The 12,710-nt window shown below is 52.3% G+C and overlaps 1 protein-coding gene across 3 annotated transcripts; it reads right to left on the reverse strand.

Moving 5' to 3' along the window:
• Positions 1 to 3,074: 3,074 nt before the first annotated feature.
• On the reverse strand, positions 3,075 to 10,486 carry SMUG1 (single-strand-selective monofunctional uracil-DNA glycosylase 1). 3 transcript variants are annotated; one of them, XM_068560854.1, is made up of 4 exons: positions 10,434 to 10,461; positions 9,691 to 9,766; positions 6,794 to 7,092; positions 3,075 to 5,756 (listed from the first exon to the last, which is right to left on the reverse strand). In XM_068560854.1, the coding sequence occupies exons 2-4, from the start codon at positions 9,758 to 9,760 to the stop codon at positions 5,229 to 5,231; spliced, it is 897 nt and encodes a 298-aa protein (XP_068416955.1). In that variant the 5' UTR covers positions 9,761 to 9,766; positions 10,434 to 10,461; the 3' UTR covers positions 3,075 to 5,228. The 3 variants fall into 3 exon arrangements, with proteins under 3 accessions (XP_068416955.1, XP_068416957.1, XP_068416956.1); XM_068560856.1 differs by lacking the exon at positions 10,434 to 10,461 and adding an exon at positions 8,825 to 9,096 and having other exon boundaries at positions 9,691 to 10,420; XM_068560855.1 differs by lacking the exon at positions 9,691 to 9,766 and having other exon boundaries at positions 10,434 to 10,486.
• Positions 10,487 to 12,710: the final 2,224 nt, after the last annotated feature.

A 12,710-nucleotide genomic window follows, 5' to 3' on the forward strand; every position in this document is an offset into this window, starting at 1 on the left:
ACTGTGTTTAGAACTTGCTCACAGCACGTTTTCCGTTTGATTTATACTATAATTATATGCTTGTATCTCCCAGCACCAGACAGTGAGCAGCATGAGGGCAAGGAATCATCTAATTCACCTCTGTCACTCCGTACAGCATCTAGCGTGGGGAATGGCACATAGCAGAGATCAATAAATGTTTGTCAAACTGGGAAAGGGAAGTCAAGGACCACACAGTGGTCAAACTCAAGACTCAGTCTTGGGACTTCCCTGGTGGCACAGTGGTTGAGAATCCGCCTGCCAGTGCAGGGGACATGGGTTCGATCCCTGGTCCAGGAAGATCCCACATGCCGCCGAGCAACTAAGCCCATGCACCACAACTACTGAGCCTGCGCTGTAGAGCCCGCGATCCACAACTACTGAAGCCCACGCGCCTAGAGCCGGTGCTCCGCAAGCCACCGCAATGAGAAGCCCGTGCACCACAATGAAGAGTAGCCCCCACTCACCGCAACTAGAGAAAGCCCGCGCGCAGCAATGAAGACCCAACACAGCCAAAAATAAATAAATAATTAATTTTTTAAAAAAAGACTCAATCTTGCTTTAGGCCATCCTGTTTCAGTAAGAAAAAAAAACAGGAAGAGCCCCTTTCCTCCCCAACACACTCCATCCTGCAGAGTCTCAGAAGCACTCGCACCCCAAGCACAGCTTGGTTTCTATCAAGTTGAGTGTGTGTAATTGTGTGCATGTGTGTGCACATGCATACATGTTGGAGTGGGACCTTGAAGACCCCATCACTCCTCTGAACCGGAATTCGCGTCACCATCACTGGGCAAACACAACAAACTCTGGAGATACTCATGTTACTGGATGGGCACCCTGGGGTAGATCTCCAAACCCAGATGCGAGTACCCAGATGTGCATTCATCCTGGACACCTACTTTGTGCCAGGTGTGGGGTTACATACGGGGAAAGGAATAAGACCCTCTCCTTGCCTTCAGGGCATCCAGTGCAATCCTGTCTTCACCTTGGCTGCATATCCACAGCACAAAGAGAAAAATAGATGCGAGGCTATACTTCAGACCTCCCTAATCAACATCTCTTAAAGTGGAGCTGGGACGCTTGTTTTTTTTAAAACCTCTACAGGTGAATTGATTCACAGTTCTATCCAATAGAACTTTCCACGATGATGGAATGTTCTGTATCTGCATCATCCAATCAGTAGCCACTAGCCATGTGTGGCTATTGAGCACTTGAAATATGGCAAGTGACTAAAGAGTTGAATTTTTTATTTTGCTTACTTTTAATTAAACAGCCACACATGGCTAGTGGCCAACATATTAGACTGCAAAACTCTTGATCCCAAATCACTTCAATTTGGCTTTAAAATACTTTTCACAACATTGGTGGTGGGGGCGGTTTGCCACACCGTGCGGCTTGCAGGATCTTAGTTCCCTGATAAGGGATCGAACCCCGGCCCGGGCAGTGAAGGCACCTGAGTCCTGACCACTGGACTGCCAGGGAATTCCCTTACAATATTGTTTTGTAGCAGCTGACATCACCATTCCCTTTGGCCCAGGAGAAAACAATGAGCTTCCCCTCCCTAAGGACACTCTCATCTGTACTGAAGAAACTGTTCTAAAATGGACTGGGGGGTAGGGGCCAGTCTGGTATATTAAGGCCTATTAGCCAGCTAAGCCACCACACCAGCCTCCATGCCCAGACTGGAGGAAAGGCACTGAGTACCCATTTGTTAGAGGTTGACATTGGTCAGGGAAGAAGAAGCGGTGATATGATTTTAGGTGCCTGCTATGGACTGAATTGTGACTCCCCCGAATTCCTATTGAAGCCAAGTTAAACGAGGTCATAAGGGTGGGTGGCACCTTAATCCAATACGACTGGTGTCCTTCTAAGAAGAGAGATACCAGGGAGGTGCACACAGAGAAAAGGCCATGGGAGGACACAGCGAGAAGGCAGGCAGCCATCTGCACACCCAGGAGAGAGGCCTCAGGGGAAACCAAACCTGCTGACATCTGCATCTTGGACTTCCAGCCTCCAGCACTGTGAGAAAATAAATTGTTCAAGCCCCCCAGTCTGTGGCATTTTGTTATGGAAGCCCTAGCAGACTAACATGCTGCCCTTGGGAAAAGGCAGGCCCAGGACCCTATTCAGCCTCTCCCTGAAAAGATGCACCCCAAGAATTGAGGGCAACAACCCTCTAGAAGCCAGATCCAGCAGTGACTCTGCCACATCTAAGTCTTCAAGTCATCATCTTGGTCACTACTATTCAAGAACCTCTACGCACTGCCCAACCCTACCTCCACGACCCCATGATTCTCACCCCAATGCTAGACTTTCACCCCAACCAACTCTATCCCCCTGAGACATCTTCCCTACACACTAACCCCCTCCCTTCCCATTCCTGACCCACTGCACCTACTCTGCCTCCTATATGGCTTGCCCCTCCATCCCCCATCTGTTGGGTGTTTTAAGTGTGTGTTCTGTGCATCTGATTTCCTTCACTGGACTGCAAATTCTCAAAAATTAGTCTAGCATTTAAGACCTTTCACAAGCTGGCCCCAACTTAGCTCTCCACCTTGTTCTCCCAACTGGGCCAAGTCAACATTAATCTACTCGCCAGCCCTTGAACAGAACAATGCTCTTCTCTAAGCTCTCTGAAACTTCCCCAGTCTCTAAAGTCACCTCAAGTGCCACCTCCTCCAGAAAGCTCTCCCTGACTACCTTAGCTAAATACATAAGAGAACAATGGCTCCTATCTCTGTGCAATTATTCCAGTGCCCAGTTCTAGTGCTCTAACTGGGGCAATAACTACTTAGAAAGAGTGGAAAGGAGTCTAAGGAACATGGGGGTGCAAAACTGTAATGTAATTCTGATGCCAACCACCTGGAGTTAGCACAGACCCCTCAGGTTTAAGGGCAGAGCCCCCAGCAAGACTGCCCTCACTGTAGATGCCAACTTCAAGTTTGGAGGTCCCCAGGCCACCTGCACTGCTGACTAACTGGCTACAAATTCAAGGGTTCCCACACCCTCCTCAGGCTCGATAACTTGCTAGAATGGCACAGAACTCAGGAAAGCACTCCACTTATAATTACAGTTTTATTATAAAGGATACAAATCAGGACCAGCCAAATGAAGAGACACATAATGCAAGGTCTGGGAGGCTCCCAAACAGTTTCCACGTCCTATCTCCCACAGAGTCAGGACACATCACCCTCCTGACACATCCATGTGTTCACCAACCAGGAAGCTCACCCGAAGCTTCCATGTCCAGAGTCTTTATTAGGGTTTCATTATGCAGGCACAAGTGATTGAAATCATTGACCATGTCCGTGGCTGAGCTCAGCCTCCAGCCCCGCCTCCCCTCTCTGGAGGGCAGGCTGATATCACCTGGCTTGAAACCCCAGCCCTCTAATCACACTGTTGGTCTTTCACGCATGGTCGGCCCTCCTGAGTCAAATTTCAGCATAACCTCAAGTGTGGTCTGAGGGTCACACCATGGATGACAAACTCCCAGCACTTGGGAAATTCTGAGGATCTAGAGGCTCCCTCCCAAGAACCAAGAATGGAGGCCACTCAAATTACTTATTATGCAATGGGGGGGACACATATTAAAAATCTTACTAATTTTGAGGGCTTCCCTGGTGGCGCAGTGGTTGAGAATCTGCCTGCCAATGCAGGGGACACGGGTTCGAGCCCTGGTCTGGGGAGATCCCACATGCCGTGGAGCAACCAGGCCCGTGAGCCACAGCTACTGAGCCTGCACGTCTGGAGCCTGTGCCCCGCAACAAGAGAGGCCTCGATAGTGAGAGGCCCGCGCACCGCGATGAAGAGTGGCCCCCGCTCGCCGCAACTAGAGAAAAGCCCTTGCACAGCAACGAAGACCCAACACAGCCATAAATAAATTTAAAAAAAAATCTTATTAATTTTGAGAGCTGGAGATGACCTGTCCTAGAAGCTAGAGTTCAACCATGTGTTCCTTATTAAGCTGGTCTCTGCCCCCAACTGAATTCACTCTCCCAGCCCTCACTAAAGGGGCAGCCATTCAGCAGACGTAAGAAATGAGTCAGCTGGAGATACCAGGCTCCCATCCACCCATCACAGTGCCCCAAGTAGCAGACAAACCACTGGACAGGCCCCTAACAGAGACCCTGCAGCTTTGGTAAGGCAATTAGAGACTGTTCATACCACCCCCAGCTACCCAAGAGAACCCTTTGCAAACAGGAAGAGGTAAGAGGTGGGAAAATACAAACTACCACCTTCTACCCCTGACCTGCAGGAGGGAAAAAGAGCCAACACAAAAGGGTTTAGGAGCTTTTAATGCTTAGACGGAAAAATCACAGGCTGGGTTTGTCATAAAGTCATTAGTCCATCTCTGGTGGGGCAAGAATCTGCCCGTCACTCAGGCTACAGGTGGAGGCCCAGACCCCTACCCCCACCCGGGTCTTTGGGTCAGAGGGGCTTCCTGTGTAGTGCAGTGCAGTGCAGTGCCTCCCCAACCTGGCGGCAAGAAAGCTAGAAAAGGTGTAATGAGCACCCACGTGCCAGGCACTACGCAAGGCACTTTTAAGGGTTATCTCAGCTAATCCCCACACCAGCCCCACGAGGCAGGGACCCCATCTTATAGATGAGGATCCTGAGGCTTGGAGAGGTCAAGCAACTTGTCCGAAGTCATAAAGTTCACAAGTCTCAAAGCTGGGAGATGGAAATCCAGGTCTTCTGGCCGTTCCCACGCTGCCACACTGAATTGTCTCTCTCTGACGCAGCCTGTCTCCAGTCAGAAGTTCACTCTCAGCAGCCATGACCCACGCTTTGTCCTGGTCCCTGTGAGGCAAGGGGTGAGCTGAAGGAAGCCGTTCTAGGACAACGGGTGGGGATCCTGGCAGGATCTTTTCTCTAAAACAGCAAATGTGACCTCGGAAGTCACTGTTCAGGTCACTCTCCGCCAAAGAGAGGCTCCAGGGAAAGACTGAGGTAGAGCAGTTTGCAGGTGCTGGCTCTCTGTGGAGCTGGGTACCACAGACCAAAGAAGCAATGCTCAAAGGAAGGTGAGGTGGGCAGGAATCGGGAGGGCAAGCAGGAGTAGTGTCCAAACTGCCGCAGCAGGTCCCAGCAACCAGGGAGCCGAGGGGGACCTTGTCGCTCCAGTCCAGGAGGCGTGTGGCCATCTGCTTGCCCCGAAGGACCCAGGGGACCTTGAACACGTCCTGTGCCTGTGCCGGCCACAGGGGCGCTCACTTCGTTAACAGCGGCAGCAGCCCCAGCTCGTTCAGTCTCTCCTTGGCCACCACCTCCCAGCCCTTGTTGGCCTGCGGGTTGCGAGGGGAGGGGTGCAGGAGCCCCTCCACCTGGACCTCGGGCATCAGGCCGGCCAGAGCTCGCCGCGCCCGCTGCTCGGCCAGGCGGCCCACGCCCACCACCAGCCGCACCCCCAGCAGCTGCACCTGCCGGCACAGGGCCGCGTCACAGACCCCAAGGAGCTGCTCTCGCTGCTTGGCCGGCAGCTCGGCGGGGGTGAGGTTGCGCCCGCTGGGAGCCAGGAGGAGCAGAGGACACAGGTTGTGGACGAAACAGTGACGGAAGAAGACCTCAGGCTGTCCACAGAGGTTCCGGAAAAAGCCCCAGAACCGGGCACCACTCACCTCGGACTGAGGGCACTCCAGTCCCAGCACTGGTCGCTTGGGGTGCTCTTGGGGAGGGGTCTGCACAGGCCCCCCAATGCCCAACCAGTCCCGGACTACACTCACTTCCCCAAAGGGCACCTGTGGGGAAGGAGAGACACACCAGGGCTTCAGACTGGAGACCTGACGCCTGGGCTCTGAACCAACCAGCCCCTCTCCACCCTCCAAGAGGATCTAGCTGCGCCCCACTCACCCCCCCACTCCAACCACCTTCACCCAAGGGCCTGGGACAAGGATTCCTGGCCCTTGGTTTGAGCCTGTCCCTCTTTCTCCAGTTGTTCATGTGGCTTGCGGTCCAGGAGGAGCTATTTGTTTGCCTCTACTCCACGAGCCTTTGGGACCAGGTACAGGAAGCGCATGGGGGATATGTGGTCCCACACAGGGCGTGACGGGTGGCAGGGGGGACAGACAGATGGCCCGAGACAGAAAGGCGGCCAGAGCTAGAGGAGGCACAAGGACAGGGCTGACCACTGCTCTCTGGGTGCCCTCTCAGCCCCAAGCCTCAAGCTGTCGTTTCCATCGATCATCATGGATCACCTTTCAGTCCCCAGTTGGGATCAATAAAAGCGATTGAGCCTCCTGCCCTGAAGCCCCTTCCCCTCCCCCACCCGCCGAGCACCGCACTGAGGGGCAGTCACTCATCTGCAGGTCCGAAAGGGAAGCACGCAGGCTCTGGAGTCTGCTCTGTTCCGAAGCTCTCCTCAAGCTAAGAAGCAGAACCCGGGTTGCCGGAAAGTCCTGCATCTCTGCCCTACCCACCCCGGTCAACCAGTCTCCCCACGGACCCCATAAGTCCTGCTCCCTCTCCTGACCCCAAGCACGCTCTAGGGAGAGGGGAGATCCGGCAGGGTAAGGAAAGGACGGGGCTGGCGGAAGGAAGGGCTCTCAGAGGCAATTAGTGGACAGCTCACAGGGGAAATGGAACTACCATTAATGTGCTTGGTTAACTAGGGGCAGCGAGGCCGGGAGAGTGTCTGAGACCAGAGGAGCCAGTGTATGGCGGGGGGGGGGGGCCCACACACGTCCACAGCCGTGCACAGGCTCCCCACAGCACGCGCAGCCAAGCATCCACCCTGAAGCCTCCCCCTCCACCCAACAGGAGAAGCCGACCTCTTTACCCCAGTCTGGGCCATGCCAAAGGGTCCTGGGTTCATGCCCAAGAAGAGCACTTGCTTGGGCCCCTGGCAGTAGCGGGTCACGTAGCTGCGATGCGGCTCCCACGCATACTCCACCGGATTGTAGATGATGCCCACAGGCTCAGAAAACTGCAGCTGCTTCAGCTCAGCGTTAAGCCGGAGCTCCTCCTCCAAGAAGCCCTCAGCCGAGCTTCGAGGGGAGGGCTGGGGCTCCACCAGGGCAGCCCCCTCATGGAGGGGCCCCGGCAGGAAAGCCTGGGGCACAGCCATGCCACTGTTACCTGGAAAAGAGATGGACGGAGGCCCCAACAGCCCCAGTCATAGCGTGGGAGGGATCCAGGCTGGCCAGGGCCCCTACTACCACTTCCTGGGCTCAGAAGAGACTGTCAGTCACCCCCAACGTCCAGGCAAGCCCTCACTCATCTCAGCTCCTGGTAATGAAGGGCCCTTCCTCTCCTGGATTCAAGCATCCTCCCTCTTCATATATTACCTGGTGAGCATAACCTATAACCACCAATCATCCCCCACTCCAAACTTCCTTTCCATCAGGCACAGGTTTTGAGTCACTAGTTCCTAGGCCATGCCTAGGTTTTCAATAAATATTTACATGGCAAACTTTCAGCACCTAAAACAAGCCCAGCCAGGAGAGGCTGTGTCCTGGAAACCAGTGTGCTGAAGGATGGGATGCAGGTGCACAGCCACAGCCCAGAGACTAATTACAGAGCTGATTACAACAGCTTCCAGGTGGTGAGCAACTGCTCTGTACCAGGTACCCCTCACTGCTGTGCACAACCACCCCACGAGGTGGGTATTACTGTTCCCAGGTTACAGGTGAGAGAACTGAGGCTTAGCAAGATCAAGCAACTTGCCCAGGGCCACACACTTAGCAAATAATGAAGCTGGGATTTGAACCCAAACCATCTGACTCAAGGCTGTGCGCATCTTGCCTTAGACGGTTCGATCGGCCACCCTGCTAATCCTACAACCCCCCAACCCCAGCCCAGCTTCTTGCCCACGTTCAAGAATCCTCAGTGGTGAGTGAGACGATTACCAGACTCACACTAGACTCCTACAAGCTACGTAACCATGGCCAGAGCCTCAGGTCTCCTCCCCCAAATACTAAGAAAAACAATATCCACTTAAAAATATTGATATAAGAAATGGAATGAGATATTGTGTGTAAAGCGTGGCCCGGGGGTGGTAGAAGGGGAAGGGAAGAGGATGAGAAAGAGGGAGGGGGGGAAGGAGGAAGAGGGAGCACCCCAGCGAACTCTGTAACCCACAGAGGCCATTCCTTCCAATCTTCCTTCTAATCACTCCCGTGCAAACCCAGTGGTCCACCCTGACCTTTCCATTAACACTTTCAAAACGCCCTTCCTACCTCAACTCCCAAAACCTTGCACATGCTATTTCTACAAACCCAATTTTTCACAGACCCCTTGAGTGAAGCAGGACTGTGAGTCCCCTAGCCCTCCACACATCCAAATCATACCTCCCCTTCCAGATGCAGCTCGAACTGTCCCTTTGGTAAAGCCGTCCCTCTTCGGGACGCTGCAGCATTTGCTGTACCTTCCCAGCCTCGCCCAACCCAAGTAGGGCTGGCGTGAGGCCTGGGAATCTGTATTTTAAACAGGCTTCCTCAAGTGATGCTGATTGTTGGTGACGGCTGAGAACCACTGCACATCACCATGGTTAGTTGCTTCTTCATGAATTCACACCTGGCCTCCCGGACTAGACTTGAGGCAGATCAGAGAGGAGACCCTGTTTAATTTTCCTCCATAGCTCCAAGGTCCTAGATTTTATTAGGCAGTCAACAAACACCTGCTCAGCTGTATCCATACCATCTTTTTTCAATCCTGTTTACAACTACCTTCTGGGAATTCCCTGGTGGCCTAGTGGTTAGGATTCCAGGCTTTCATTGCCATGGACCAGGTTCAATCCCTGACTGGGGAACTGAGATCCTGCAAGCTGTGCAACACGGCCAAAATAAATTTAAAAAATAAATAAAACTACCTTCTACCAAGGAGCCTTTCCTGATGGACTCCTCTCCACTTCTACATCCTGAATTCACTCAAGGCTCAGCTGCCTGCTTTGCCCTCTGCTTGCTTCTGAGGGCTTGCCAGGCTCTGGCATGTTTCCATCACATCTGGGCCTCCCACAGGGCAGGGACCATGGTTCTTCTCCCTCTCAACCCCTTGCCCAGGTGAAGAGTAACCTCTTCCCCCAGATGGGACCTCAAGGTTGACACAACAGCTTGATCCATCAACCTGTTCTCTGACCCTAGCCTAGGGAAAGTGGGAGAGAGAGGGAGAAAAAAAAATCTTAAATCAACTATACCCCAATATAAAATAAAAATTAAAAAAAAAAAATCAGGGCCAAACTTAGGAAATCCTTCCCTAGACTGATCTCAGAAGTCCTTAACTGATCTGTCTGGGTGGCTACCCACGGCCAATTGAACTCAAACAAAAGCTGAGAAGGGAGCTGCGGAGAACTCAATTGTCTCAGGGGCCCTTGCTTTGCCATCTCCCCACACAGTGCCAACATTAGTAGATTGGCTGCTCTAAGTCTGGGATCTCTCTCAGGCCTTAAGTTGAGCCTACCTTTGATCTTTAGGGACCCATGCTGAAGACAGCAAGGCTGGGGGTACACAAAAGAGTGACAAGGTCTTATTTTCAGTGTTCCAGAATTTCAAAGCCTGACCGGATGGCAAGAGCTGCAGGCTATGTGTCAACTGACTCAAATTCTAGTCCTGGTTTTATCTCTAAGGTTCTCTTAAGTCATTTAACTCTCTTCTCTATGAAATAAAAATCACAAATTCCATCCAACCTACCACCAGCTGTTAACTCATTTATACTTTTCAATATTTATGAGTCTCTTACATGGTAAGCACTGTGGTAGTCTCCTGGTGGGGAAGAAGTCCAAAATGAATAAAATGTAAGCCAGGCTCATAAATGACTGTGACAAGACAGATAAACAATTGTTATACACTGTGATACACTGTGATTCCAGCTTTAATGTCCTGAACAAAACACCATGAAAGCCCAAAGGAAAAACTTGGATGTCCTATCTGAAGTCACCCAGGGCCAGAGACTTCAGAAAGGCAGATACTTTCTAAATGACAGTGTCATATTACATTAAGTACGAAGGAAATGGAGGGTGACCCACCGATAAGTCTGGCCACCCAGGCTCTCTGACACTAAACCCAGCAAGTGCAGAAGGAATCCAAGACACTATCCACTCCCCTGTCCCTTGGGGGCACTCCAGGAATCCACAGGGACAATCAGCAAATCCTTAAGCCAATAATGATAACAATAATAATAATGGAGCATGGACACAGAAACAACATTTCATCTCTCCTCCTAGTTCCGAGGGGGCTGACGGCTAAGCTCCACAAGAAATCTCGACCTCCGCCCGCGGGCTCCGCCCGACGGGAAAGCCTCGTCTCCGCAGGCCCCCCGGGCGGCTCCATGGGCTCGGCTCTCCCTGCGCCGGGCGAGCCCCTGACGGAGCGAGGGGCCCGGAAACACAGACATCCCGACTCCCCGCCTGCCACCCACGGGGAGCCCGGGGAGCTCCCAGCCCGCCCCCAGAGCCCCAAGTTCCCAGACTCCCACTCCCTCACCTGGTCCGGCGCCCCATCCGGTTTCCGGTTCCTTTCCCCCGCCCCTGGGCGCGGAGGGCTGTGGGAGTTGTAGTCTACTTTGTTTAGGGAAGGAGATTGGCGTAGCTGAGGCCACTTCCGCCGGAAATACTCAAATTCCCGGAGGTGTGCTAAATTAGCCCTAAGTGACGCTGGGGATTGTAGTTTATTCTTTACAGCGGGGCTAAATCCTGAAGACTTGAGAAGTGAGAAGCCAAGCTCTGTAAGGATCTTGGAGATCCTGGATTCTAGCCGTAAAGGGCATCACCTTTCCAAAAGTTCATCCACAACACTTTTCCCAAAGGGATTGTCAATCAAGGAGCTTCAACTATCTGCAATCTCTCAACTCACCTGAGTATTAACAATGGCTACAGACCATTTCTAGCCCTCCTTCTGCCCCAGGTATGAGACCTCTCCTTTGCAGCTCTCCAAGGACTGTATATAGAACATCCACGGAGGCACTTCTGGCATCTCTAACAACTCCTTAGTAATGACTTTGAGACTCTTGCATCCCCCATTACTGTCCAAGCCCCTGTCTCCATGGCTTTACCATTTCAGTTCTCTCCCGACTCTGCTCTGCTGTCTACCCAGCTCTATGACCTCCCATCCTTCCCAATCCTCCCCCTCGAATACTCTGTCCAGCACACCTTCCTAGACCAATTTCATGGCCTCATCTAACAGTTCATGCCCTCCCACCTCCCCAACCCAATACTAATATCCAAAGCTGTCCCACTCCTAGCTTTGTTCTTGTCCTGTCTCTGGATCGGTTTCTGTGTCTTGACTATAATATTTTCATTAGACTGTAAACACCATAAGTCCTGTTATCTTGTAGATTCCTCTCATCCCCCTGCCCTGAATACTCCAGCACAGCCATGACTGAGACCAGGGAAAAGCAGTCTCCCTGCAGGTGGAGACCAGTGAATCCCAGAACAGGAAGAGGTGAGAGAACAAGGATGCTACCCCCTTCCCTAGCCTCCCCTGCTCTCCTACCAGCAGACAAAAACTTAAAGGATGGAGGAGGAGCTTCAGGAAACTGTGAGCAGTGACCCTCTGAACCACAGGTGAGAAACCACCCCTACCCTTGCAAGACTTTGGAAACTGAATTAATCATCCACCTCAACAAATTCCATTATTTCCTGAGCTTTCATTTGTGCCAGATTCTCTCCCTCTCTGTGTCTTTGACTCTCTCTGCCTATGTAAATGTATCTCTATCCCTAGTCTCTTGTATAGCTGTGTATCTGTGTGTCTCTCTCTCCCTCTGTGTACATCTACCTCCCTATCTCTGCTTTCTTCTCTGGAATGAGTGAAATAAGAATATCCTGGGGACTTCCCTGGTGGTGCAGTGGTTAAGAATCTGCCTGCCAATGCAAGGGAGACAGGTTCGATCCCTGGTCCGGGAAGATCCCACATGCCGCGGAGCAGCCAAGCCCATGCGCCACAACTACTGGAGCCTGCGCTCTAGAGCTCACACGCCACAACTACTGAGCCCGTGTGCTGCAACTACTGAAGCCCGTGCACCTAGAGCCTGTGCTCTGCAACAAGAGAAGCCACCGCAATGAGAAGCCCGCGCACCGCAACGAAGAGTAGCCCCCGCTCGCTCGCCGCAACTAGAGGAAGCCCGTGCGCAGCAATGAAGACCCAACGCAGAAAAAAAAAAAAGAATATCCTGAACTTCTAGACAGGTCCCTGCTCAGGCTCGTCTATCTCCATAGATCTATGCATTTGTGTGTTTCTAAACAAAAATTAGGAGGGAAGGGGAACCACACCGGTGGTGTTATCTCATTGCTTAGGAATTCTAGGAGGGAATTCCCTGGTAGTCCACTGGTTAGGACTCGGGGCTTTCACTGCTGTGGTCCCAGGTTCAATCCCTGGTCAGGAAACTAAGATCTCTCAAGCTGCATGGTGCAGCCAAAAAAAAAAAAAAAATTTCTAGGAACCTCACCAACCCTTTGACAACCCTCCTGCCACCCCATCCTTGGCCCCTTGCTGCCAAGCACTACCAGGTTATCATCATGGCAGCCCCTCCACACTCCAAGTCTGTTTACAGGACAGTAATGAGTGAAGTGAGTGACAGGCAAGCAGAGATCCCCAGGACCCCCACCCCCAATTTCAACTTCCTGGAAGTGTTGGATAACTGTTTCTGTCCCTGTAAGCCCACTCACCCCTGGGAACCCAGAGGTAGGGAGTCCAACATGGGAGAAACTGAATCTTGGGCAACCCCCAGTGAGTGCCTGTAGCTGATCCCACAGTGGCCTGGGG

This window comes from Eschrichtius robustus, chromosome 13 (genome assembly GCF_028021215.1).
Source record: "Eschrichtius robustus isolate mEscRob2 chromosome 13, mEscRob2.pri, whole genome shotgun sequence".
Classification (NCBI taxonomy): domain Eukaryota; kingdom Metazoa; phylum Chordata; class Mammalia; order Artiodactyla; family Eschrichtiidae; genus Eschrichtius; species Eschrichtius robustus.